Source organism: Bombus impatiens, unplaced genomic scaffold (assembly GCF_000188095.3).
Source record: "Bombus impatiens unplaced genomic scaffold, BIMP_2.2 scf_0036, whole genome shotgun sequence".
Taxonomy (NCBI): domain Eukaryota; kingdom Metazoa; phylum Arthropoda; class Insecta; order Hymenoptera; family Apidae; genus Bombus; species Bombus impatiens.
In genome coordinates, this window is record NT_176455.1 from 1342294 (window position 1) to 1369484 (window position 27191).

The following is a 27191-nucleotide window of genomic DNA, read 5'->3' on the forward strand; positions in this document are numbered from 1 at the left end:
TGTTATCTATTTATTATCTCGTGTGGACAGAATTATTCATTGTACCGATGACCAAACAACTCTATATGGAAATTAGAAAGCTTGTTTTATAAACTATGTGGATTTTTAACGGCTATAATGAATCGATGGCACAACAGTAAGTCAAATTGCAAGTTAAAGCTCTGAGAATAACGTTCCCGTTTAAACAAACTGCAATGTTATGAAAGACGTTTGATACTAAGTCGAAACTACATCTATCAATTTATACCAGCGAGACTTACGGTTATGTCAACAGTACTGAATAGAAATCGATGTACCGTGCCAATTAAATTTAGAAACGCATGACGATCAAAGCCCGCAGATCCGAGAGGATTTCTGTACACCCACCAGACTAGTATTAGTCAAACTGTTGACTCATCGGCGCATCAAATACATCACTCCTTGTTCTATCGCGAATGCAACACGAAATTTCCCGATAATATTCCCAATATCTGAAAGCAATATTCCAGAATTTTTCGAATTATTCGTTTACCTTCTATTATAAGAATCACAAATGCTTTTGAACAATAGGATGATAAATCTTCGTAAAAATAAAATTCCTTTCCAGAGTATATCTTCCCTCTTTACTCAATCTGATGTTCCCTAGTTTATATCTTATGCCATCTTTCATTAATCTCCCTAGACACGGATTTCTTTGTCCATTACGCTGGCATCTTTCCCAAACCCTATCAAGAAAATTATACATACCTCTGCCCTGTTCGCGATAACGAAGCATTTATGAGCCGCGAGTCAATCGCTGCAGTTGCAAATGATTTCGGGAACGAAGCGAAATGCCTAGACATTGAATCAGCCGCAATGCGACAAGTCGTTGAATCATAAGAAAGTCTAAACTGATCTACATTTATGGAGAACGTAAAAGGTATTAACCTAACGCTAATAACGATCAATTTAAGAACGTGACTGATTTAAGAATTTTCCAATTTATATTAATTAAAGTAGAACATGACGATATCAAGGGGTATAATAAGCCTTGCAATTCCGCTTATAAAATCTATAAATCTATAGATATATTTCTTTAGCGACAGCTCATCTGTATTTTCACATGATAAATATTTTCTTTCTTACGGCCCATCCTTTGTAGCGTCGCCCTCCTCGTCCTATCATCTTCCTCCAGTCCTGTCATTTTCTCAGCTATTGAATTACTGCTAAAAGATAATAGCCATTCTCCGGATCTGGAACAGAAAAACAAGTTAGTAAGCATTACTGCAGCACCGACACCCTCTCTTCCTTGAATAATAAAAAATTTTTATTAAAAATGTAGTGTATGCTCCATGAGAATATTCTATTTTACACACGTGTTCGTTGTATTTATTAAATTTTCTATTTTATTGTATTATTTAGTAATTAATGTACTGTAGTAATCTTAGTATTATTCACCAATTAATGAATTATTTAGTAAAAAATTATTTAGTAATTAATAAATACATATAGAACTCTCTGAAAACGTGGGAAATCATTCTCAAACGAATCTTAATCTAAGTATTCGTAATTTTGTTTTATTAAATTTTTAACCTATACTACTCGATAAAAAAAGTCATGATAGACGTGTGTGTGTATATATATATATATATATATACACGTCTATCATGACTTTTTATATGATATATATACACACACACACACACACACACACACACACACACACACACACACACACACACACACACACACACACACACACACACACACACACACACACACACACACACACACACACACACACACACACACACACACACACACACACACACACACACACACACACACACACACACACACACACACACACACACACACACACACACACACACACACACACACACACACACACACACACACACACACACACACACACACACACACACACACACACACACACACACACACACACACACACACACACACACACACACACACACACACACACACACACACACACACACACACACACACACACACACACACACACACACACACACACACACACACACACACACACACACACACACACACACACACACACACACACACACACACACACACACACACACACACACACACACACACACACACACACACACACACACACACACACACACACACACACACACACACACATATATATATGCAATTTATGCATGTGTTTGTATGTTTTATAATGTATTTCACACACACACACATATATATATATAAAACATACAAATATATGCATAAATTGCATAGGATCTTGATTCAATAGCTTAAAATAGACTCCTATAGAATGAAACACTAATTGCATTAAACATTTGCATCGAGCTAAATTAATCTATCACTCTGCTCTTTATACACATTCGATAACTGACCTTTCCATTCCAATTCTCCCTATTCGTTTTATAAATATACATTATTACGTTCACATTTGCAAAACTGCCGATCTTTCGTTTATTTTTCATTATACAGTAACGAGGGCTGTATATTCGTTTATGTTTATTTAATGAAAACTTACTTTATTTGTTATCCTAACCAGCGTGCAAGAATTCATGGATGGCGCCAATAATATTTGAAATTGAATCGCTATTTTTACTTCCTTACGTGACACATTTATGTGTCTAAGAAGAACACTGCATATATTTCACTTTCCATTAACACTGTATTAATTGAGTAACCATAAATACCGAAGAAAGTAAAAGGAATTAATGTCGTATTAAGAGAATACATTCGAAGAACGCGTTGTTAGAACGCCACCTACAGTATTGAAACACCGGAAGTACTACGTGAACATTTAATGTTTAATTTAATAGTTACAAGCATCTACTATACACAAAATAAAATTCAACGAAACAAAAACCAACATAGAAATAATTTCAATAATCGATACAAATTCCAATGAAACTATGCATTTTTTATACAAAGTTTAAGCTATATTCCATTCTTAAAGCAAGAATTATGATTTTATAGATAAAATTTTGTTAATAAAAAGATAATTAGACTACGTATTTTTATGCAAATTCATATTTTTAAGAATATAAACTAAAAAAATGTACAACCTCTGTAGAAAATTGTTTATCTATCAAATATTATTGAAAGCTCTATACTTTGGATATTTTATATACTTTTTCACGTTATGTGAAATCTATGCATAAATATCTGCAGTTTAGTTAATAACAATTAAAAAAAATCAGGTTACCTTGTAAAATACCAGAAAAAGAAACGGACTTACCGAGAATACCCTTTCTCATCTTAATGAAGACGAGCATTTTTTCATCTGGAACTGGGCGAGAAAACCAGAAGAACATAGAAAATTACAAATTTTCTTCCTCATTGTGATATATAGCATCACAATGACTAAATGCAACAGAGTTCTTAAAAGAACGTAAAAACTAGATTGGGGTTAGGTTTCAACGGTGAAGATTTGGCCTTAGCAGCGATCTTCGCCACTCGTAAATCCGTTTCAACAAAATGCATTTAAATTCTCTAATATGTAGGAAACTCTATTCATGCAACAACTATCGAGAAAATATATAATTTGGTAGCCCTCTATTGAGAATTAAGTCAACTAAAGTGAAAGCATATCCTATTTAGTATCATGATACGCCATCTATAGAGTTTAAAAGATAGACATAATATTTAATTCTTTCGAAATTAAATATCGTTCTCAAACTTTTTATGATATAGAGAATATACAGATCTATATTCTTTTTCAATAAAATGTTGATGTACTTGTTAGAAATCTATAAAAGATCTTTCATGGACAAAGTTCATGTTTTTAGAAAGATACCTATCATCAATTGAATGGTGAACTGACCAGCATCAGATTCTACGATGACTAAGCGAATTTTTCTTCAAAGCGTGAAAGCTAAAGTAAAATCAAAACTTTGGTGGTTTCTCGACGCAGAAACTTGAAAGAATCAGTTGAGAAATATATCCATGGATGGAAAACGATCTATAAAGATGGTACGTTGCCCCTCTGTATAATGCACGATCTCCTTTAATCAGTGCATCATATGTTTTTAAAGTCCATTAATATGACATAGAAGAAAGCAGATTGTCAGTTATAATTCTCTCGAAAAGATAATTACAGCTAATTTTTCAGTACGTAAATAAATGCCTTTTCATGATTATTCATAAGAAAACAAGACGAAATATGTAATTTCTAAATAATTTATGATGTTATGAAATATCTATTATATATGTAATTTCTAAATAATTTATGATGTTATGAAAATATTTGTTTTCATATTTACATGTTATATAATTCTACATAACATATAGTAAATATGTATCTATTTATCATAAAATGAAATTGATGAAAAATTATGATCAATTTTTGTGTAGGATCCACTATCACCTGGTCCTTGTTTAGACATTAGTGACGATGAACTAGTGACTATATCAGTTAGGGATTTAAACAGGCAGCTGAAATTGCGTGGATTATCACGAGAAGAAATAGTTCGTATGAAACAACGTAGACGCACATTGAAAAACAGAGGATATGCAGCCAGTTGTCGTATCAAACGAATTGAACAAAAAGATGAGTTAGAGTCAGAAAAGACACAGGAATATCGTGATATGGAAGCTATGCAGGAGGACAATAATCATATGAGAGAAGAAATAGAATCTTGGCACTCTAAATATCAAGCACTAAAAAAATTTGCAATAGAAAAGAAAATTCACATTCCACCTGAACTAGAAACTATATAAAATATTTTAAACATACTAGAGTTTTCTATTGAGCATAAAAGCAATAACATTACTGGGTATTGAACGATTCTGTACCAAAATTACACAATGCAAAAAACTGAATTACTAGCACTTCTAAGTATGTATTAAGAATTAAGAGAAATGTGAGCTTCATATTAATCAAAAGCAATGATTGCAATGATACTTGGTTAACAATGATTATACTACTATGAATGATTGTAAATGACTAAAGTACAAAAATTATGTAAATGCTAACATTTGTAATCACTTAGGACTTAGATGGTCATGAATGATCTATATTTATGTCAAAAACTAAATATGTTATTATAGAGACTTCATTTACCTATTATACTTATTTCTTTGTATTTTTTCTGTTAGAAATTTGTAACTTCGTTTTGGAATATAAAACATTTTTTTTATTAAAAATATATATAAAATATATTTCTGTGAATGTCATGTAATTTTTTTCTCAGTATATAATAAAAATATTAATCTACTAACTACATATACATTAATTGAATTTCCCAAAAGTCTGTATCTTTGTTTACATGTTATATGTTCTGGAAATTTAAATTCTTCAGGAAAACACATTAATCTAGACACTTCTTTGGGTGTAAAATATCTTAACATTAATTTTTGTAAAACTTCTGATGCTTCTAATGATTGCTTGCCATACTTATTTGCTTCTAAAAATATCTGTTGGATTGTTTCTTCGGTATATGGAGAATATACAGAACCTGTTCCTTCTGCATAATGACTATAAGCTTTTGTAAAACAACAAGAACCATCGCTTTGAGATGTTCTTATATCAAACAACCAAGCTCTCTTTTGTAACAACTTTCTAGGAATTAAATACTGTGACTTTTCAACATTTTCTAAAATATTTTCTAATTTGTAGCACTTCTTATCTGTTTTAGCACCTTCTAATAATAAATTATGTTTACTTCTTGGTAAGGCCTTTAAAACAGCTTCTGGTAGATTAAAATTTAATATACAGTGATCAAAGCAAAATTCAGAATCCTTCCTTTTAGCCAATAAATAATATCTATATCTGGTATTTGGAATACCAAATTGACAAGGACTTAGAATTAGTTCCTTATAATTGAATCCAGACATATTCATACATTTTAATACTGCATTTCTCATTTCAGACTTTTCAAATCCTTTTACATTTTCAAGCAATATATGCTTTAATGTTCTCAATTGTGGAATCAATGAAAGAACATGAAGTAACGAAGATGATCTATTATCCGATATATCTCTCTGAAGTCCAACTCTTGTGTAAGGTTGACATGGAGGACTCATTAATATAGTATCTATATTTAAGTCATTTATCAGTTTTGCAGAAAGTGATTGAATATTACAATTCATAAGTAATACATTTGGAAAATTATATCTGTATATACTGTTTGCAACAGTATTTATATCAACTGCTGCAACAACATCTCCGTTAATACCACTTTCTGAAAATAAAATTTTTTGTAGATATATTTTATTTAATATATTTTATTTAAGACATAATATCGTTTTTGTAATAAACAACTTGATAAAAAGTAGAGGTTAAATTTTGTTAAACAATATAACTAACAAATAGCAGTATAATAGCAGTATAATAAGTTACCTTGAAGAGCATAATGCATTCCACCAATACCACTATATAATTCCAAAACTCTCATTATTATGAATCATACAAGCTTATAATATTTACAGATGACTCAATATCAATATATATTTTTCTCTTTGTCAACACACTTTATTATGAAATCATGTTGAAATTTTCTTACTTTATCATAACCTTCGTTCGTTTATATTCATATAATTTATACAAAACTTAATGAAATGTTAAAAAGATTCTACTTTTTTCCTTATATAACAAACACGTTCTTTTAGTATTTAACAAAATTATAAATAATAATAACAAACGACATTAACTAACCTAACGTACAGTTCCATTGACTGTTCAGTAATGGAGGGTAGTCTTCGTTTTGCGTCGTGTAAAATTGAACGTACGTGACTGACATTATTTCGATAATTTGTTTGTTGTGCAATTTGGAAGATGTACAATAATGTAAATGCATTTTATATAGAAATATAATAATTGATAATTAGATGAAGAGAATTAAAATGTATAATGGAAAAATAACTCTAACCTGAACAATGTGTTAAATTTTATTGCTATTTCGACAATCTTTTTAACGTTTATGAAGATTTAATTTATATTTAAATAAGCCTTACACGATTATAATTTTAATTACATAAACAAATGTCGGTGATAATACTTTAATCAAACAAAAAAGTGACAAAAAGAAACAAAAGGAATATGAATTTAATGCAAGACACCACCCGAATGCAGTTGTATTACTAAAAAATGTTTCGAAGTCGGAGCTGGTTTGGAGGAGGGCTTTGGAAGCCCAAAAATCCTCATTCTTTAGAGCATCTTAAGTATGTATATGTATATTTAAATTTGTACTTTGTCTAAATTTTATTCATTGTTATATATAGGTACTTGTATCATGTACTATCAAAAAATCAAACTGTGTCAGAAAATAATAGGGGTTTGTTGGTAGAAACTCTTCGTTCCATAGCTGAAATTTTAATATGGGGTGACCAAAATGATAGCAGTGTATTTGAGTAAGCATTAGTAAAGTAGATGCTATTTAACTTTTTTCCTTTTCATGTATAATAAACAATAACTATCTATATTCTTTACTAGTTTCTTTTTGGAAAAGAATATGCTTTCATTTTTCCTACGTATAATGAAACAAAAATGTGGAAGCTATGTATGTGTTCAGTTATTACAGACCTTAAATATATTATTTGAAAATATACGTAATGAGACATCTTTATGTAAGTTTATTATCAAAACTATATATTATAATTTTAATTGATCTCTCTTCTAGCAAAGTTCCAATTCAAATATTTATTTCCAGATTATTTACTTAGTAATAATCATGTAAACAGTATAATAGTGCACAAATTTGACTTTAGCGACGAGGAAGTGATGGCATATTACATCAGCTTTTTAAAGACTTTAAGCTTGAAGTTAAATGCACATACCATTCACTTTTTTTATAATGAGGTAAACGAGGTACACGTGATAATCCTCTGTGTCTATTATTTCACTTTTGCTAATCTCATGCTCATTAATTTTAATAGTAGCTGCCTTTAATATATTTTTTTTTAATTTAATTATACATATAATTTAATCTATTCATGATGTGCTTTTTACTGTGGTCATTATTTCATCTTCATTGTCATCATCATTATTTAAATTCTGCACTTAGCACATAAAAGAGGATGTGTTTTAATTTGATTTTTTTATCAGCACACCAATGATTTTCCATTGTATACGGAGGCAATTAAATTTTTTAATCACTCCGAAGGAATGGTTCGTATAGCAGTGCGAACTTTAACTTTAAATGTATATCGAGTAGAAGATGCCTCCATGCTAGCATTTATAAGAGATCGCACTGCTGCACCCTATTTCAGCAATCTTGTATGGTTTATTGGTAATCACATTATAGAGCTTGACACTTGTGTTAGAAATGATGCTGAGTAAGTCATTTTCAAATATAATTTAAATTATCATATTCAGAGGATGTTTCATAATATATGTGTGTTTCAGTCATCAAAGTCAAAACAGATTATCAGATTTAGTAGCAGAACACTTAGATCATTTGCATTATTTAAATGACATTCTTTGTTTAAATATATCTGATTTAAATAAAGTTTTATCAGAACACTTGCTTCATAAATTATTAGTTCCACTATATGTTTACTCACTTATGAGACACAAAAATCTTCTGTGCCAAAATCAGGTATGTTTCCAATTAATAAGTCTATAATCACTTGATATAGTAGTAATTTGTATTTGTGATTAATAGGAAGAAAGAAAACACGTGAGCATTGTTGTAGCCTTATTTTTACTTTCTCAAGTATTTCTAATAGTTTCTCATGGTCCTCTTGTACATACACTAGCAGCAGTAATGCTGCTGTCAGATTTAAAAACAATACAAACAGGTGCAAGTAAAGTACTTGAAATGTATGGTGATATTTCATTGGATAAGCCAATTGCTTTTTCACCACCGAGAGAAAGTTTAGAGAAGTCTTTAGAAAATTTAAGTGAATCCTTGACAGTATCAGATGAACTTTGTGAAGAAGAAAGTAATTTGAAAGAAGAAAAGGATAATGTGAAAAATGGAAGTGAAGATGTTTCAGAAACAAATCATGCTAGTACATCATTCGATACTGCTTCAACAGGAGGTGTATCAGTACTTATAAGTCCACAACAACTAGACGTAAATATTCCAGCTGAAGATTTGGAAGAAATCAAACATTTAAATGTTACTGATGAAGAAAAGGAGCAAAGATTAGCGTTAGAAACTCCTTTAACACCTCAAACTCAAAAAAATGTAACTGAATCATTATCAAATAAGCCATTCTTAGAAACTATTTTAAATTCCTTATTTTGCACAGAAAACGATTATGCCGCTCTATTCGCGTTGTGTTTACTTTATGCTTTAGCTAATAATCAGGTAAGAAAACTATTTTCAAATTATTGTATCTAATAAAATTCTAAAGTACTGTTCTAATAAAATTCATTTTCAAGGGCATAGATCGTAAAACTTTGGATCCAATTTTATGCAATTCACGAAATTCAACTACAGGTTTATATAATGAAATTTTAATAGATAGACTGATTCATATCATAACATTAAGTTGTCAAACAAGTGAGTCATTTTCCAGAATATCTTCTTTAATTTCCAAAATAATAATCTACGTTTTTACGAACAATATTTTTGTCAGATGCTAAGGTGAGACTTGTTACTTTGGAATTGACAATTAAATTGTTAATACAATTAGTAATGTCAGAAGGTCAAAGTATGTTAAAAGATTCACATTTGGCAGCAATTGAAGCAGCCAAAGAACAGAGCACATCGCTATTAAAGAATTTTTATAAGGTGTGTTATATTTGTCTCTTTCTATTTTAAATATTACAGATTGTAAAAAAATTAGTTAATTCCATTTTCAGAGCGAAGACATATTCTTAGATATGTTTGAAGATGAATATAGCGAAATTCAGAAACGACCTTTGAATGTTGAATGGTTAATGATGGACAGTAATGTTCTATTACCGCCAACGGGAACTCCAATGACGGGTATCGAATTTACTAAAAGACTACCATGTGGAGATGTAAATATTTTTTGGAGATAAAGTCTTTTATTTGATAATACATATTGTTAATGTAATGCAAATTGTGAAACCTATTAATAAGAAACAAAAATAATGTTTGCACAGGTTGAAAGAGCACGACGCGCCATACGAGTATTCTTTTTAATAAGAGATCTATCACTGACCCTTAATATGGAAGTAGAAACACAATTACCACTAACAAATCCGATCAACTGTATTCAAGTTGACAATGTTCTTGATTTAAGTAAAAGTCATTTTGTTTTAGCAAATTCTAAATTAAATATTCAGAAATTTATAAATACTAAATCCTGATTATTTTTTTATATAGATAATAGCGATTTAATCGCATGTACAGTTGTGTGGAAAGATGGTCAGAAAATCCGTCGTTTTCTAGTTATCGACATTGTGCAATTAATTCTTGTTGAACCTGATACTAGTAAACTAGGTTGGGGAGTGGCAAAATTGGTAGGGTTTCTGCAAGATATCGAAGTTGCAGGTGACAAAGATGATTCTAGATGTCTACACTTGACAATCTATAAACCTTTAAGCAGTAGTACTGGCAATCGTGTTCCATTGTTATCAACAAAATTCATTTTCGATGATCATATAAGATGTATGGCCGCGAAACAAAGGTAAACTTGTATGGTGTAATTAATATTTATTATCAGAACGTGATTCAATAAATTTGCTTTTAATTAAAGGCTAACAAAAGGAAGAATAAAAGCACGACAGAAGAAAATGAATCAAATTGCAAGACTACTCGATATTCCTACAAGTATACCTCACGCCACGACACCACCAAATTATGCACTACGTGGTTTTCGACACGAACGTAAAATATATTGCAATACTAAATTAGTTTGATGAGACTTAAAAGAATTATAAGAAATAAATAACATTTTAATTTCAGGATTAGTAGGACGTGCTCAGAGACCAAAAGAACATCTGCCGCGTCCAATGTTCACCGTAAATAAAGTTCCTGGATTCGCAGCACAAATGCGTAGAGAAAATGCTGCTAGACCTACCCCCGGTCTTTCGTCGTCGACTCCGAAACGCGGTGATACTGTGTCAAATGAAAAAAGTCACGAAAATGGATTACGATCTCGGGATAATTCACCGAAAATGCCAAGACCACGAAGCGAAGAAATTCCTTTAGAAGATATGCGAATTCGAAAAGCATCCTTAACTTCTAATGGATTGAATATATCACATATATGTCAAGAAAAGAAAGACAGTCAAATTTCTACTTGTTCAGCTAATGGCGAGCCATCAACTGTGATCAGAAAACATTCGGAAGAGACATCGTTCACCTGTCCGCAAGAAGTGAAACCACGTAGAAAGGGTCAAGTAGAGACAATATGATTGTGAAAACAAATTTCTAAAAAAATATAGGTCACACGAAAATTTTTTCAGAAATTAGCAAAGAAAAGAGAAAAAATAAGAATGTAAATGCAATATTGAACGAAGATAAAAGATGTTTAATTGATATAATAAAGGATTTTACTATATGTAACATTTTTTTAAATCTCGTGGTTCGTAATACTTTCTTTTTGATTTTCACAAGGAAAAAAATATTTTAAAATTAAACTTGTAAAAAAATAAGATCATATACAATATATCCAGCAAAAGGTCAGGTATAGATGAAATTAGTTTTCTTCACTTTTATGCTATGTAACATATAAATATTTTGTACATACATTACATTTAGATACATATACATGAAATGTATGCCTTTGCTATTTAAGTATTATAACCTTTTATCAGATATATATTTAAAAATTATGCAAAGAAAGACATATATTTGATTTGTGTATATATTGTTGAGAATTTCTATAACTTAAAATAAATACCAATAATGATATAACCATTTTTTCCTAATATATAGTAAAATATCATAATTCACTGATAAATTGCAAAGTTTAAATCAGTATTTTTAGAATTATCGATAATAGTTTTAAAAATTTATATTTTTGCCAATTCAATAAACAGCGTAAAAAATTTTATCATCAAATTGAAACAGTCAATGTCAATTTAAGATCAAAATTGGTATGCAAAATGATTACCTTAAATGCACTTCTTATTATGAGTTATCTTGTATGCACACATAATTTTTTCAATCAAAGGAAATTAGTTCTGCTGTTTCCGGCTTCGCATCTTTTTTCACTTGTGTGGATTCATTTGATGCAGCTGGTAGAGAATTTGGTGGCTGATACTGTAATTGTTGTCCTTGAGATACCGGGGCCTGGGCCATACCTTGCATTGTCGGCACACTAGCTCCCTGAGGACCTTGCATCGGCGGATTCGATGTTAACATCGTTCCAATCGTAGTTCCAGGAGGTACTTGGATAGTTCCTGTTCCTTGAGATGAAATAGGTGTATTTGAAACATGAGACTGCATCGAGGGTCCTTGAGGTCCTGACATCGTAGACGGTTGCTGAGGTCCCATTTGTGGTGGCAAACCAACAACTTGTCCAGGGGGGCCATGAGCTCCAGGTCCTATTTGTGCAGGTGAAGGACTCATATGACTCTGAGGTACCTGAGGTATACCCATCTGAGTTGGTGGTCCTGATTGTGTGATTTGTGGAGCACCCTGTTGCGGTGGCAAATGTACCGGTGTCGGCTGCGTTTGCGTTATATGACTTGGTGGAGGACCTTGTGATGGCGGTCCCATTTGATGTCCACCTGCCTGCTGAAGTTGCGGTATGGGATTTGTAATTTGAGACATCTTCAAAAGAAATGTAGAAAATAATTAAATAAAATATATGATTCAAAATGTTTTGAACTATTTAAGGAACTCAATAGAAGTACCGAAAAAAGAAGTGTATATGTTTAAATATAATTTGGAGTTGTACTAACCATTCCTGGGCCAGAAACAGAAATTCGGCCCATTCCTTCATGCCCCTGAACAGCATCGGTTGGCTGTTGGTCTTGATTAGCTATTGGCCCCATTACATGAGGTGGCATATTGTAACTTTGCATAGGATATTGTTTCATAGTAGGTTGTCCATATATAAATCCTTGATTTGTTGGTGACATAGGGTTGTAGTTAGTTCCTGGTGTTTCATACTGGACGTGCCGCACAGGTGAACCTTGAGATGGTCCAATAAAACCAGAGACAGCTTGATAGCCACCTAAAATATATTTAATAAAATAAAAATCATTTTACGATTTTGTGCGTTATTTATTTAAACTCACCCATTATATACTGTTGCTTTTGTTGTTCTTGTCTCATTTGCATTTCTCTTTCTTGTTCCTGGATTTTTTGTAAAGCAAGTTGACGTTGATATTGTAAATATTCTTGTTTTTTCTTCCTCATAATCGCCAATTTTTGAGCCATCAACATCTGTCTTTGCCTCTCAGCTTCTTCCGCTTGTCTTCGTAATTTTTCTCTATGTTCTTCCCGCAAAGCGTCCAAGGCAGCTCTAGCATCTTTCATTTGTGTTAATTTATCTTGAAGACCTTCGTAGTATACTCTACTATCGTCTTGTTCTTGAATATATCTCAATAATCTGAAAGAATTCGTTTATTGTATCATCGAATTTTATATCATATTATGTACATAAAAAATATCTTTTAAAACAAACCTTGAATGCATAGCAGTAATATTTAAAAACAACGTTTGTACAGAACTATCATTAGCAATTGATCTGCCTCTTGACGAATTGCTTTTCATTCTATTAACAAAAATTTCAACTTGAGATCGTAAAGCATTAACAAATTCTTCCATTTGAGTATCAACTTCTCCGTTCTGTTGTTTAACAATTATAACTTTTTGTGGCATTGGGCTACTTATATTAGGAGCAGAAGGACTGGTAACATCTGCTCTAGAACTATGTTCTTCTAATGCACTTTGTCTTAATTCCCAACGTTTACGATTCAAGTACGCTGCAAGCTCAGAATCAACCTCCGTCTCTTCTTGCTGAAAAATTGAAATCATAGTACTTTTCTATTAAAGTTTTGTGCTATTTAAAACTAACAGGTGATGGTGGTGGAGAAGATGCTCTCGCAACGCGTGTGCTGGGTGGGTTTACTTTTGTTGTACGACTTCCCCGTTTTTTTTCTTTTTCTTGATGTTCTGCTTCACTCTGACTTAAGGCTATGGCAAGATTAAGTTCTTCTTCTTCTTGTAGTTCTGCTGCTGTTTTCCTGGGAGGTACCTATTAATATGGGATATTGCATGTTACGATATATGTATACTTTCTAATTTCTAACTTTTTTATATAGTTATATACTTGTTGTTGTTGAGCTAAAGAGCTGTTGAGATATTCAGCAGGTAAATCTCCCTCTTTAATTTGAGCAGTGGATGGTCTGTGGAAATAAATGAATGAATTAAAAATATAGATAAAGTAATAAAAGTGTAACATAAAAATAAATTTAATACATACTTATTAACTTTTTCATAGCATGCTTCGCACACTCTAACTTCCTTTTCAATTCCAAATTTAGGCAGTGTGGATACTTTACTCGAACATTGACTACAAAATACTTGACCACATGCTCTGCAGTGATGTTTTCTTTGTACCATACTAAATGATACGCGACAACGATGACACACATCTCCATCTGCCCATGCTGGGGCAGTGTCAGCAATAAACATAGCATCACTTTCTTTTAAAGTGGGAAATTTATATCCTTCAGCTTTCATAATATTAAGTGTATCCTGATATGCACATGTTCCATTAATATTAACATTTTATATTATTTAAAATAAAGCATAATTAAAACACATTTATTAAACATACTTGCACTGCTCTATATTTAGGACAATTTCGAAAGGCATGTGCCCAGGCTTGAATCAATTCTAAAGCTTTAAGTTTAACATTATCATAAGTCGTTGTCTTTACTAATTCTTTAAGTTGTTCCATGAATTGCTTAGTACCAATTTCATCATGTATAAGCGTACCACAATTTTTGACACAAGATTCTAAAACCTATACAAGGAATAATATTTTTAGAGTGCAACTGATAATTCCAAGAATAAAATATTTACTCAGACAGTTAGTCGTATTTTTCCTCACCAATAGAGCATACAAAGCTACATGTGGATTTATATTTGTTGTTCTCTTTTTGATGGCTGCAAGTACTGCTTTAGGTCTGTACACATAAAAAAATTAAAACTTGATTTCATTATTAACCTATACTTAAATGGCACAATGCTATTTCTGCCATTATGATACAATATGAAACAATAAATAAGAAAAAGTTAAAACAGTATTCACTTTTACAAAATATGAAAAATATGTGAAAAATAATTGCATATGCACAGTAAATTGAGAATGTCATTGTTTCATCATGGTTAAGAAATAGTAAGGTTAACTTCGGACTAAATAATAATATTCGCTTACTGCACATCCCCTTGACGTATTAAATCACATATTTGAAGTACTGCTACCCAGTCAGGTTCAAGTTGATAAGGATTCGTTGCTTTATCTATAAAAAAAATTCAAAATATAATTCGACAGTCGGACATCTTGTTCATCTGATATAAGCGACAAAAACGTACCTAATAATTTGTCAAAATTAAGCGAACTGCGAAACATTTTGCTCTGTTAAGAGTGATTGTTATTTGCAATTTTTCTTAGGCGCTTAGATCTTCCTGAATACTTTTGTATAGATAACAATTAATTCAATTTAACAACCACCTACTCATCCACGGCTCTGCTGTTCGACTGGCTGTAATATAGTAAAGTATGAGTATATGACTTATATGAGTCACAGTCACGTCATACGTACGCACACACAAAGTAAATTACAATCGGCCAGTGTAATCGAATGGTGCTAGACAATCGACTTAATTTTTTAAATGATTTATTTTCAGCAGTGTTCTAGAAAAACAAATATCGCTATAAGTTATTTTTAACTGAGTTTTAACCTTCTTTCACAACCAGGAAATATGACGGGATAGATATCTGTAGAATAAAGATCTGTAGAATTTTGCACTTCTTTATTTTATGTGAAAATTCATTATTTATTATTCATCATTATTATTCATTAATAACAATTTTCAGAAGAATCTAACACAAACACACACAATACTTGTACTCATTCAATGACTACATTAGGGATATTTTACGTCTAAATAAACGTGTTAAACGCAATGCTCCTTTTTTTTTTTTACAAAGGGTACCTTAACGATACTCGATATCTCATCGCAATTGAAAGAAGAAATTAAACGCAATGAATGATGTTTCATATAAAGGAAGCAGTGATTAGAATAATTAACACGTAATTATATACAAAATTATCTTCCCAAGCTTATTGTTTTTTGTACTGTATTCAGAACATGGTTCTGAGGTTGTAAATATACTTTCACAGTGAAAAGTTTGAGCACTATTAAATTCGTCGGATAAATTTATTAAACGCCAAACATTCTATATTTTATATTTCGCCGTACTCAAAATTCTAATCTTTAATTATTATATTCATCTATGGATATTAATTTTATTATCGTCAATTTTGATTTATTATGGTTACATTAACATAAAATTATATAAATCGTGGCACGTAGTCGCAAGAAAATGTTCGACTCTATAAATAAATATTATAAATTACTGAATACAGTCGAATATTGCATATAAATCCCTCAACCGAAAACCCCAACACTCGCGAAGGTTTTCCAATGATTTTACGATCTCGCTACGGAAAATCATAGGAAAATACCTATTATATTCTCGAAAAATAGTTAAGAATTACTTTTTGCACATGAATCGATATAGAGTTATTAATTACGGCAAGATGACTGTTGAAGATCTGAATGTTTCTTTATGAGATCTTCCGCAGCCATGTTGCAAAGATAATTTACTCATATTCTAATAAGTAAAAGTTACGACCTTTAAATAGATCTAATAGAAAATACGAGCAGAAATTGTCCTGAGAGTTTACGCTGTCCATTCGAACCACTAATAGCTTTTTATGAAAATTTAGACAAACAGACTTCGGGCAGACAGATTAGACTCTTCTATTGGAATCTCCCATCTCTCCTCCCAATTCTCTTTATCTTTATGCCCAAATATCGTGCACAATGGTAATTGTGTTGCACGCTCGCATCTCCTCGAAACTGACCAGTACAAGAAGTTCTCTGGACATTTATACAAATAACCTTGAAGATTGTCCGTGGAATTCTGTTTGCAATTATAGAACACGCTACTGCAGCCTTGTTTGTAAGGATAGTGTCCCGCTCCTGGACATAGTACCTCGCTCGATGCTTTGATCTGGAATCAAATAGATATTTAAAAGAAAATACTCAGATATGCTTTAAAAAAGGTAGAAGTAAAAATTTAAAATCAAATACTTACAGGAGACACAGAACTCTCCTCTAATCTTCTGTAAAATCGTGCAGAAGCTTTGGTACCCTTGCAATGTTGGTCGGTTTTGTCTTCTGGCAAACACTGTAACTTTTGATCGTCGAAGATCAATCCCTCTGGGCAACTCAGTACCAGTACTTTGATGTCCACATTGTTTTCCATAGTACATTGATAAAATAGGTTGCAATATTTCGGATGTCTTCGGAAACCAGTTGGGCAGACTAGTACTATTTGTTCATCGGTTAAATTTCCAATTGGACAAGGCGTTGGGATAGAAGCATCCGTAGTCGATCCCGTGGTGAATCCTGTAGTTGATGTTGCTGTTTCGGTAATCTCTCCTGAGCTGGATGCTGTACTACTATCGGTGCTTCCCCCACTCGTTGATTCTGTAGTCGTTTCAAACGTCGATGATCCTTCCGTAGTAGTAGACATCGTGCAATTTCTTGGAGGATGCACTGACTCCGGAACATTGCATCTATCGATGCTGGGATCAAATATGGTTCCGATGGGACAATCATAATATTTCACGTCGAAGCCGTTTCCATTGTCACTGCACTCATAGAATCTGTCACACCGTGTTGGGTCCGGATAGTAACCTGGCTTATCACAAACTGTGACGTTATTAGGCTTTTTCGTAGTTGCCCCAGAAGTAGATTCTGTACCCGATTGAGATGAGGCTGTGCCAGTTTCTGTCGGCGCTATAGATGAAGTAGTCGAAGCGGTTATTGTTGCAGTAGATCCAGTGCTTGCACTACCTGATGGTTGTTCTGTACTAATAGATGAAACTGACGGAGGCATCGTGCAATTTCTTGGAGGATACACGGCATCGGCATAATTGCACGTGTTGATGCTAGGATCCCATATGGTTCCAGGTCCGCAGTTGAAATAAAACACGCTGAAGCCGTTTCCATTGTCATCGCAACGATAGAATTTGTCACACCGTGTTGGGTCCGGATAGTAACCTGGCCTATCACACACTGTGACGTTATTAGGCTTTTTCGTAGTTGCCCCAGAAGTAGATTCTGTACTCGATTGGGATGAGGCTGTGCCAGTTTCTGTCGGCGCTGTAGATGAAGTAGTCGAATCGGTTATTGTTGCAGTAGATCCAGTGCTTGTACTACCTGATGGTTGTTCTGTACTAGTAGATGAACCTGACGGAGGCATCGTGCAATTTCTCGCAGGATACACTGACTCGGGATGGTTGCACGTGTCGATGCTAGGATCCCATATGGTTCCAGGTCCGCAGTTGAAATAAAACACGCTGAAGCCGTTTCCATTGTCATCGCAACGATAGAATTTGTCACACCGTGTTGGGTCCGGATAGTAACCTGGCCTATCACACACTGTGACGTTATTAGGCTTTTTCGTAGTTGCCCCAGAAGTAGATTCTGTACCCGATTGAGATGAGGCTGTGCCAGTTTCTGTCGGCGCTATAGATGAAGTAGTCGAAGCGGTTATTGTTGCAGTAGATCCAGTGCTTGCACTACCTGATGGTTGTTCTGTACTAATAGATGAAACTGACGGAGGCATCGTGCAATTTCTTGGAGGATACACGGCATCGGCATAATTGCACGTGTTGATGCTAGGATCCCATATGGTTCCAGGTCCGCAGTTGAAATAAAACACGCTGAAGCCGTTTCCATTGTCATCGCAACGATAGAATTTGTCACACCGTGTTGGGTCCGGATAGTAACCTGGCCTATCACACACTGTGACGTTATTAGGCTTTTTCGTAGTTGCCCCAGAAGTAGATTCTGTACCCGATTGAGATGAGGCTGTGCCAGTTTCTGTCGGCGCTATAGATGAAGTAGTCGAAGCGGTTATTGTTGCAGTAGATCCAGTGCTTGCACTACCTGATGGTTGTTCTGTACTAATAGATGAAACTGACGGAGGCATCGTGCAATTTCTTGGAGGATACACGGCATCGGCATAATTGCACGTGTTGATGCTAGGATCCCATATGGTTCCAGGTCCGCAGTTGAAATAAAACACGCTGAAGCCGTTTCCATTGTCATCGCAACGATAGAATTTGTCACACCGTGTTGGGTCCGGATAGTAACCTGGCCTATCACACACTGTGACGTTATTAGGCTTTTTCGTAGTTGCCCCAGAAGTAGATTCTGTACTCGATTGGGATGAGGCTGTGCCAGTTTCTGTCGGCGCTGTAGATGAAGTAGTCGAATCGGTCATTGTTGCAGTAGATCCAGTGCTTGTACTACCTGATGATTGTTCTGTACGTAACATCTCCAGAAGTAGATTCTGTACTCGATTGAGATGCAGCTGTGTCAGTTTCTGTCGGTGCCGTAGATGAAGTAGAAGAATCGGTTATTGTAGGCTGAGCAGATACTTTAGTCGTGGTTTCCGTAACATCTCCAGAAGTAGATTCTGTACTCGATTGAGATGCAGCTGTGTCAGTTTCTGTCGGTGCCGTAGATGAAGTAGAAGAATCGGTTATTGTAGGCTGAGCAGATACTTTAGTCGTGGTTTCCGTAACATCTCCAGAAGTAGATTCTGTACTCGATTGAGATGCAGCTGTGTCAGTTTCTGTCGGTGCCGTAGATGAAGTAGAAGAATCGGTTATTGTAGGCTGAGCAGATACTTTAGTCGTGGTTTCCGTAACATCTCCAGAAGTAGATTCTGTACTCGATTGAGATGCAGCTGTGTCAGTTTCTGTCGGTGCCGTAGATGAAGTAGAAGAATCGGTTATTGTAGGCTGAGCAGATACTTTAGTCGTGGTTTCCGTAACATCTCCAGAAGTAGATTCTGTACTCGATTGAGATGCAGCTGTGTCAGTTTCTGTCGGTGCCGTAGATGAAGTAGAAGAATCGGTTATTGTAGGCTGAGCAGATACTTTAGTCGTGGTTTCCGTAACATCTCCAGAAGTAGATTCTGTACTCGATTGAGATGCAGCTGTGTCAGTTTCTGTCGGTGCCGTAGATGAAGTAGACGAATCGGTTATTGTTGGCTGAGCAGATACTTTAGTCGTGGTTTCGGTAATATCTCCAGAAGTAGATTCTGTATTCGATTGAGATGAGGCTGTGCCAGTTTCTGTCGGCGCTGTAGATGAAGTAGTCGAATCGGTCATTGTTGCAGTAGATCCAGTGCTTGTACTACCTGATGATTGTTCTGTACTAGTAGATGAACCTGACGGAGGCATCGTGCAATTTCTTGCAGGATACACTGACTCGGGATGGTTGCACGTGTCGATGCTAGGATCCCATATGGTTCCAGGTCCGCAGTTGAAATAAAACACGCTGAAGCCGTTTCCATTGTCATCGCAACGATAGAATTTGTCACACCGTGTTGGGTCCGGATAGTAACCTGGCCTATCACACACTGTGACGTTATTAGGCTTTTTCGTAGTTGCCCCAGAAGTAGATTCTGTACCCGATTGAGATGAGGCTGTGCCAGTTTCTGTCGGCGCTATAGATGAAGTAGTCGAAGCGGTTATTGTTGCAGTAGATCCAGTGCTTGCACTACCTGATGGTTGTTCTGTACTAATAGATGAAACTGACGGAGGCATCGTGCAATTTCTTGGAGGATACACGGCATCGGCATAATTGCACGTGTTGATGCTAGGATCCCATATGGTTCCAGGTCCGCAGTTGAAATAAAACACGCTGAAGCCGTTTCCATTGTCATCGCAACGATAGAATTTGTCACACCGTGTTGGGTCCGGATAGTAACCTGGCCTATCACACACTGTGACGTTATTAGGCTTTTTCGTAGTTGCCCCAGAAGTAGATTCTGTACCCGATTGAGATGAGGCTGTGCCAGTTTCTGTCGGCGCTATAGATGAAGTAGTCGAAGCGGTTATTGTTGCAGTAGATCCAGTGCTTGCACTACCTGATGGTTGTTCTGTACTAATAGATGAAACTGACGGAGGCATCGTGCAATTTCTTGGAGGATACACGGCATCGGCATAATTGCACGTGTTGATGCTAGGATCCCATATGGTTCCAGGTCCGCAGTTGAAATAAAACACGCTGAAGCCGTTTCCATTGTCATCGCAACGATAGAATTTGTCACACCGTGTTGGGTCCGGATAGTAACCTGGCCTATCACACACTGTGACGTTATTAGGCTTTTTCGTAGTTGCCCCAGAAGTAGATTCTGTACCCGATTGAGATGAGGCTGTGCCAGTTTCTGTCGGCGCTATAGATGAAGTAGTCGAAGCGGTTATTGTTGCAGTAGATCCAGTGCTTGCACTACCTGATGGTTGTTCTGTACTAATAGATGAAACTGACGGAGGCATCGTGCAATTTCTTGGAGGATACACGGCATCGGCATAATTGCACGTGTTGATGCTAGGATCCCATATGGTTCCAGGTCCGCAGTTGAAATAAAACACGCTGAAGCCGTTTCCATTGTCATCGCAACGATAGAATTTGTCACACCGTGTTGGGTCCGGATAGTAACCTGGCCTATCACACACTGTGACGTTATTAGGCTTTTTCGTAGTTGCCCCAGAAGTAGATTCTGTACCCGATTGAGATGAGGCTGTGCCAGTTTCTGTCGGCGCTATAGATGAAGTAGTCGAAGCGGTTATTGTTGCAGTAGATCCAGTGCTTGCACTACCTGATGGTTGTTCTGTACTAATAGATGAAACTGACGGAGGCATCGTGCAATTTCTTGGAGGATACACGGCATCGGCATAATTGCACGTGTTGATGCTAGGATCCCATATGGTTCCAGGTCCGCAGTTGAAATAAAACACGCTGAAGCCGTTTCCATTGTCATCGCAACGATAGAATTTGTCACACCGTGTTGGGTCCGGATAGTAACCTGGCCTATCACACACTGTGACGTTATTAGGCTTTTTCGTAGTTGCCCCAGAAGTAGATTCTGTACCCGATTGAGATGAGGCTGTGCCAGTTTCTGTCGGCGCTATAGATGAAGTAGTCGAAGCGGTTATTGTTGCAGTAGATCCAGTGCTTGCACTACCTGATGGTTGTTCTGTACTAATAGATGAAACTGACGGAGGCATCGTGCAATTTCTTGGAGGATACACGGCATCGGCATAATTGCACGTGTTGATGCTAGGATCCCATATGGTTCCAGGTCCGCAGTTGAAATAAAACACGCTGAAGCCGTTTCCATTGTCATCGCAACGATAGAATTTGTCACACCGTGTTGGGTCCGGATAGTAACCTGGCCTATCACACACTGTGACGTTATTAGGCTTTTTCGTAGTTGCCCCAGAAGTAGATTCTGTACCCGATTGAGATGAGGCTGTGCCAGTTTCTGTCGGCGCTATAGATGAAGTAGTCGAAGCGGTTATTGTTGCAGTAGATCCAGTGCTTGCACTACCTGATGGTTGTTCTGTACTAATAGATGAAACTGACGGAGGCATCGTGCAATTTCTTGGAGGATACACGGCATCGGCATAATTGCACGTGTTGATGCTAGGATCCCATATGGTTCCAGGTCCGCAGTTGAAATAAAACACGCTGAAGCCGTTTCCATTGTCATCGCAACGATAGAATTTGTCACACCGTGTTGGGTCCGGATAGTAACCTGGCCTATCACACACTGTGACGTTATTAGGCTTTTTCGTAGTTGCCCCAGAAGTAGATTCTGTACCCGATTGAGATGAGGCTGTGCCAGTTTCTGTCGGCGCTATAGATGAAGTAGTCGAAGCGGTTATTGTTGCAGTAGATCCAGTGCTTGCACTACCTGATGGTTGTTCTGTACTAATAGATGAAACTGACGGAGGCATCGTGCAATTTCTTGGAGGATACACGGCATCGGCATAATTGCACGTGTTGATGCTAGGATCCCATATGGTTCCAGGTCCGCAGTTGAAATAAAACACGCTGAAGCCGTTTCCATTGTCATCGCAACGATAGAATTTGTCACACCGTGTTGGGTCCGGATAGTAACCTGGCCTATCACACACTGTGACGTTATTAGGCTTTTTCGTAGTTGCCCCAGAAGTAGATTCTGTACCCGATTGAGATGAGGCTGTGCCAGTTTCTGTCGGCGCTATAGATGAAGTAGTCGAAGCGGTTATTGTTGCAGTAGATCCAGTGCTTGCACTACCTGATGGTTGTTCTGTACTAATAGATGAAACTGACGGAGGCATCGTGCAATTTCTTGGAGGATACACGGCATCGGCATAATTGCACGTGTTGATGCTAGGATCCCATATGGTTCCAGGTCCGCAGTTGAAATAAAACACGCTGAAGCCGTTTCCATTGTCATCGCAACGATAGAATTTGTCACACCGACGTTATTAGGCTTCTTCGTAGTATAATCTGGTGTACTGGAATCAGTTGTACTGGTGACTTCATTAGAAGATGAATTTGGTACTGTAGTGTCTGGCAAACTAGTCGATATCGTCGCGCCTTTACAACCAGGAACGAGATAATCGTGATTACAGCTCTGAATAGCAGAATCCCAAGCAGTTCCTGTACCGCACTGGAACTCGTATTTGATAAACGTGGAACCACTGCCGACACAGCGATAAAATTTTCGACAGTCTCCAGGGTCTGGAAAGAACCCATCATGTGCACAAATGCCTGGCGTATTTGTAGAACCAGAAGTTCCTGCGAAATATATAAATAATCAGTAACTTGTCATCGTTTATATTTATACAAATGAAACCAGATAACAGAATACCGGAAGTAGAGCCAGAAGTGTTAGGAGTAGCTGTTTCAGCGGGAGTGCCAGGAGTGCCAGAAGTACTAGGATTCCCAGTGATAGTATTACAAGGTTCAATAGTTATTCCAGATGTACCTGAAGATTCAGATGAACTAGCAGTGCTAAGATTACTGGGAGATGCTGATTAACACGGAATGCAAAGCGGAGCAGGCATGTTAGTAGAGCCAGGTGTAGCAGGCGTTTCAGGTCCACAAGAACTCCCAGAGGAGCCTGTAGTATCAGGCTCACTAGGAATACCAGGTGTGCCGGGAGTTTCAGATTCACTACTGGCTGTCGTTTGTGTTTTCGGAGTTACGGAAATACCGAGTGTGAGTAGAGTATCGTATTTGTAGGGACTAGCAGGTTCACTAGGTGTGGGAGATGCGCCGGGAGTTGCGGGATCATTAGGTATACCAGGTGTCCGAAAAGGTCCAATTTCACTGTTGTGTGTCATTGGTGTTTCAGGAGTTTCGGGAATATCTGGTGTCCAGGGAGTTGGAGGACTATTGGGCATTCTGGGAGTAAGAGGTGATCCAGTTTCACTACTGGGAGTCGCTGGTGTTTCAGAAGTTTTTCAGATAACCTGGCGTCCTCGGAGTTAGAGGTTTACTGGCCATAGCGGGAGTAGAAGTAGGTCCAATTTCACTACTGGGTGTCGTTGGTGTTTCAGTAGCTTTCTGATTTCTTGGAGTTCAGGGAGTTGGAGGTTCACTGCGCATACCGGGTGTAGAAGGAGATACCGATTCACTACTGGATGTCGAGAGTGTTTCAGGAGTTTTGAGATGACCTACCGTCTTGGCAGTTGGAGCTTTACTGGCCATAGTGGGTGTAGGAGGAGGTATAGTTTTACTACTACGTGTCGTCGGTTTTCGAGTAGCCGTGAGATGACTTGGCGTCCTGGGAGTTGGAGGTTTACTGACTATACCCGATGTGGAAGGAGGTGCAGTTTCATTACTGTGTGTCGCTGGTGTTTCAGGAGTTTTGAAATGACTTGGCGCCCTGGGCGTTGGAGGTTTACTGGCCATATCAGGTGTGGGAGGAGATGTAGTTTCATTACTGCGTGTCGCTGGTGTTTCAGGAGTTTTGAAATGACTTGGCGCCCTGGGCGTTGGAGGTTTACTGGCCATATCAGGTGTGGGAGGAGATGTAGTTTCATTACTGCGTGTCGCTGGTGTTTCAGGAGTTTTGAAATGACTTGGCGCCCTGGGCGTTGGAGGTTTACTGGCCATATCAGGTGTGGGAGGAGATGTAGTTTCATTACTGCGTGTCGCTGGTGTTTCAGGAGTTTTGAAATGACTTGGCGCCCTGGGCGTTGGAGGTTTACTGGCCATATCAGGTGTGGGAGGAGATGTAGTTTCATTACTGCGTGTCGCTGGTGTTTCAGGAGTTTTGAAATGACTTGGCGCCCTGGGCGTTGGAGGTTTACTGGCCATATCAGGTGTGGGAGGAGATGTAGTTTCATTACTGCGTGTCGCTGGTGTTTCAGGAGTTTTGAAATGACTTGGCGCCCTGGGCGTTGGAGGTTTACTGGCCATATCAGGTGTGGGAGGAGATGTAGTTTCATTACTGCGTGTCGCTGGTGTTTCAGGAGTTTTGAAATGACTTGGCGCCCTGGGCGTTGGAGGTTTACTGGCCATATCAGGTGTGGGAGGAGATGTAGTTTCATTACTGCGTGTCGCTGGTGTTTCAGGAGTTTTGAAATGACTTGGCGTCCTGGGCGTTGGAAGTTTACTGGCCATAGTAGGTGTAGGAAAAAGTATAGTTCTACTACTGCGTGTCGTCGGTTTTCCAGTATCTTTGAGATGAATTGGCGTCCTGGGAGTTGGAGGTTTAATGGCCATTGTGGGTGTGGCATGAGGTGTACTTTCTCTCCACGGTGTCGCTAGTGTTTCGGGAGATTTGAGATGACTTGGTGTCCTGGGAGTTGGTGCTTTACTGGCCATTGTGGCTGTAGGAGGAGGTATAGTTTTACTACTACGTGTCGTCAGTTTTCTAGTAGTTTTGAGATGACGTGGCGTCCTGGGAGTTGGGGGTTTACTGAGTATACTGGGTGTAGGAGGGAATCCAATTTCACTATTGGGTGTCGCTGGTGTTTCAGGACTTTCGGGATTACTTGGTGTCCTGGGAGTTGGAGGTTTACTGGTTGTATCAGGCGTACAAGGAGGTTCGCCGTCGGATGTCGCTTGTGTAACAGATGTTTCGGGAGAACTGGATGTGTTTGCAGTACCGGAGTCAGTTACAGATTCACCAGATGTGTCTGGAAAATCGTGTTCACTAGAAGTACTTGCAGTCTCGGATTCATTAGGTGTCCCGGAGGAGCCTGAATTATCTGGGTCATTATTAGTGCGTGGAGTGTCTGCAGTGTCGGGTTCACTAGAAGAGCCAGGAGTGTCTGCAGTGTCGGGTTCACTAGAAGAGCCAGGAGTGTCTGCAGTGTCGGGTTCACTAGAAGAGCCAGGAGTGTCTGCAGTGTCGGGTTCACTAGAAGAGCCAGGAGTGTCTGCAGTGTCGGGTTCACTAGAAGAGCCAGGAGTGTCTGCAGTGTCGGGTTCACTAGAAGAGCCAGGAGTGTCTGCAGTGTCGGGTTCACTAGAAGAGCCAGGAGTGTCTGCAGTGTCGGGTTCACTAGAAGAGCCAGGAGTGTCTGCAGTGTCGGGTTCACTAGAAGAGCCAGGAGTGTCTGCAGTGTCGGGTTCACTAGAAGAGCCAGGAGTGTCTGCAGTGTCGGGTTCACTAGAAGAGCCAGGGGAGTTGGAGGTTTACTGGCTATAGCGAGTGTAGGGGGAGGTATAGTTTTACTACTGCGTGTCGTCGGTTTTTCAGTAGTTTTGAGATGACTTGGCGACCTGAGAGTTGGAGCTTTACTGGCCATAGTGGGTGTAGGAGGAGGTATAGTTTTACTACTACGTGTCGTCAGTTTTCTAGTAGTTTTGAGATGACGTGGCGTCCTGGGAGTTGGGGGTTTACTGAGTATACTGGGTGTAGGAGGGAATCCAATTTCACTATTGGGTGTCGCTGGTGTTTCAGGACTTTCGGGATTACTATTTGAGATGACTTGGCGTCCTGGGAATTGGAGGTTTACTGACTATACCCGATGTGGAAGGAGGTGCAGTTTCACAACTCAGTGTCGCTGGTGTTCCAGGAGTTTTGAGACGACTTGACCTCCTGAGAGTTGGAGGCTTATTGGCCATAGCAGGTGTAGGAGGTGGTATAGTTTTACTACTGCGTGTCGTTGGTTTTCCAGTAGTCTTGAGATGACATGGCGACCTGGGAGATGGAGGTTTTCTGGCCATAGCAGGTGTGGCAGAAGGTGCAGTTTCACTACTCGGTGT

The 27191-nt window shown here is 37.3% G+C and overlaps 7 protein-coding genes across 11 annotated transcripts in view; 2 read left to right on the top strand and 5 right to left on the bottom strand.

Annotated features, from left to right (window-relative positions):
• LOC100744875 overlaps positions 1-1211 on the bottom strand; it is a 183714-nt gene extending 182503 nt beyond the window's left edge. For all 3 annotated transcript variants that reach the window (XM_033322397.1, XM_033322414.1, XM_033322395.1), the window contains exon 1: positions 1105-1211. In XM_033322397.1, the coding sequence (XP_033178288.1) occupies positions 1105-1143 (39 nt within the window). In that variant the 5' untranslated portion in view covers positions 1144-1211. The remainder of the gene's footprint in view (positions 1-1104) is intronic.
• A 2391-nt stretch (positions 1212-3602) lies between these two features.
• LOC100741727 (transcription factor MafG) lies at positions 3603-5014 on the top strand. Its single transcript, XM_003485105.4, has 2 exons — positions 3603-3972; positions 4354-5014. The coding sequence occupies exons 1-2, from the start codon at positions 3946-3948 to the stop codon at positions 4717-4719; spliced, it is 393 nt and encodes a 130-aa protein (XP_003485153.1). The 5' UTR covers positions 3603-3945; the 3' UTR covers positions 4720-5014.
• On the bottom strand, positions 4712-6681 carry LOC100741608 (tRNA (cytosine(38)-C(5))-methyltransferase). Its single transcript, XM_003485104.4, has 2 exons — positions 6341-6681; positions 4712-6182 (listed from the first exon to the last, which is right to left on the bottom strand). The coding sequence occupies exons 1-2, from the start codon at positions 6393-6395 to the stop codon at positions 5173-5175; spliced, it is 1065 nt and encodes a 354-aa protein (XP_003485152.1). The 5' UTR covers positions 6396-6681; the 3' UTR covers positions 4712-5172.
• Positions 6682-6854: 173 nt separating this feature from the next.
• LOC100741845 (protein CLEC16A homolog) lies at positions 6855-11275 on the top strand. Of its 2 annotated transcripts, none has more exons than XM_012388724.3 (14): positions 6855-7161; positions 7222-7350; positions 7433-7566; positions 7650-7807; positions 8045-8274; positions 8345-8537; positions 8604-9254; positions 9329-9449; positions 9526-9680; positions 9752-9913; positions 10019-10157; positions 10242-10545; positions 10615-10745; positions 10824-11275. In XM_012388724.3, the coding sequence occupies exons 1-14, from the start codon at positions 7088-7090 to the stop codon at positions 11273-11275; spliced, it is 3033 nt and encodes a 1010-aa protein (XP_012244147.1). In that variant the 5' UTR covers positions 6855-7087. The 2 variants fall into 2 exon arrangements, with proteins under 2 accessions (XP_012244147.1, XP_003485154.1); XM_003485106.3 differs by having other exon boundaries at positions 7088-7161; positions 7650-7798.
• Positions 11276-11460: 185 nt separating this feature from the next.
• Positions 11461-15695, bottom strand: LOC100741964 (hepatocyte growth factor-regulated tyrosine kinase substrate). 2 transcript variants are annotated; one of them, XM_012388743.3, is made up of 12 exons: positions 15417-15695; positions 15259-15343; positions 14932-15007; positions 14656-14844; positions 14299-14573; positions 14146-14221; positions 13891-14070; positions 13498-13832; positions 13109-13422; positions 12770-13044; positions 12016-12602; positions 11461-11976 (listed from the first exon to the last, which is right to left on the bottom strand). In XM_012388743.3, the coding sequence occupies exons 1-11, from the start codon at positions 15451-15453 to the stop codon at positions 12027-12029; spliced, it is 2418 nt and encodes an 805-aa protein (XP_012244166.1). In that variant the 5' UTR covers positions 15454-15695; the 3' UTR covers positions 11461-11976; positions 12016-12026. The 2 variants fall into 2 exon arrangements, with proteins under 2 accessions (XP_012244166.1, XP_003485155.1); XM_003485107.4 differs by having other exon boundaries at positions 12016-12638.
• A 342-nt stretch (positions 15696-16037) lies between these two features.
• Positions 16038-23437, bottom strand: LOC100744995 (mucin-5AC). The gene is given in 4 exon segments (XM_033322447.1): positions 16038-17124; positions 17209-17550; positions 17590-19453; positions 19455-23437. Coding segments are annotated over 4 exon segments (6345 nt in total). The 5' UTR covers positions 23303-23437; the 3' UTR covers positions 16038-16833.
• Positions 23438-24472: 1035 nt separating this feature from the next.
• LOC105681067 (mucin-2-like) lies at positions 24473-27152 on the bottom strand. The gene is made up of 4 exons (XM_033322037.1): positions 26902-27152; positions 25675-25959; positions 24749-25572; positions 24473-24646 (listed from the first exon to the last, which is right to left on the bottom strand). Exons 1-4 carry the CDS (start codon positions 27150-27152, stop codon positions 24552-24554), a joined length of 1455 nt encoding a protein of 484 aa, XP_033177928.1. The 3' UTR covers positions 24473-24551.
• Positions 27153-27191: the final 39 nt, after the last annotated feature.

Coding starts and splice junctions, on each gene's coding strand:
- LOC100741845 (XM_012388724.3), top strand. CDS start 7,088: ATGTTTCGAAGTCGGAGCTGGTTTGGAGGAGGGCTTTGGAAGCCCAAA. Junction 9,914..10,018: donor AAAGACTACCATGTGGAGAT/GTAAATATTTTT, acceptor ATGTTTGCACAG/GTTGAAAGAGCACGACGCGC. Junction 10,158..10,241: donor TGACAATGTTCTTGATTTAA/GTAAAAGTCATT, acceptor TTTTTTATATAG/ATAATAGCGATTTAATCGCA.
- LOC100741608 (XM_003485104.4), bottom strand. CDS start 6,395: ATGAGAGTTTTGGAATTATATAGTGGTATTGGTGGAATGCATTATGCT. Junction 6,183..6,340: donor AATGCATTATGCTCTTCAAG/GTAACTTATTAT, acceptor TTTTATTTTCAG/AAAGTGGTATTAACGGAGAT.
- LOC100741964 (XM_003485107.4), bottom strand. CDS start 15,453: ATGTTTCGCAGTTCGCTTAATTTTGACAAATTATTAG. Junction 15,008..15,258: donor ATACGTCAAGGGGATGTGCA/GTAAGCGAATAT, acceptor TTATGTGTACAG/ACCTAAAGCAGTACTTGCAG. Junction 14,845..14,931: donor TAGCTTTGTATGCTCTATTG/GTGAGGAAAAAT, acceptor TTCCTTGTATAG/GTTTTAGAATCTTGTGTCAA.
- LOC105681067 (XM_033322037.1), bottom strand. CDS start 27,152: ATGGCCAGAAAACCTCCATCTCCCAGGTCGCCATGTCATCTCAAGACT. Junction 25,960..26,901: donor ACGCCAAGTCATCTCAAATA/GTAATCCCGAAA, acceptor TAATCCCGAAAG/TCCTGAAACACCAGCGACAC. Junction 25,573..25,674: donor ATTAAACCTCCAACTCCCAG/GACGCCAATTCA, acceptor TCCAACGCCCAG/GACGCCAAGTCATTTCAAAA.
- LOC100741727 (XM_003485105.4), top strand. CDS start 3,946: ATGGATGGAAAACGATCTATAAAGATG. Junction 3,973..4,353: donor GAAAACGATCTATAAAGATG/GTACGTTGCCCC, acceptor ATTTTTGTGTAG/GATCCACTATCACCTGGTCC.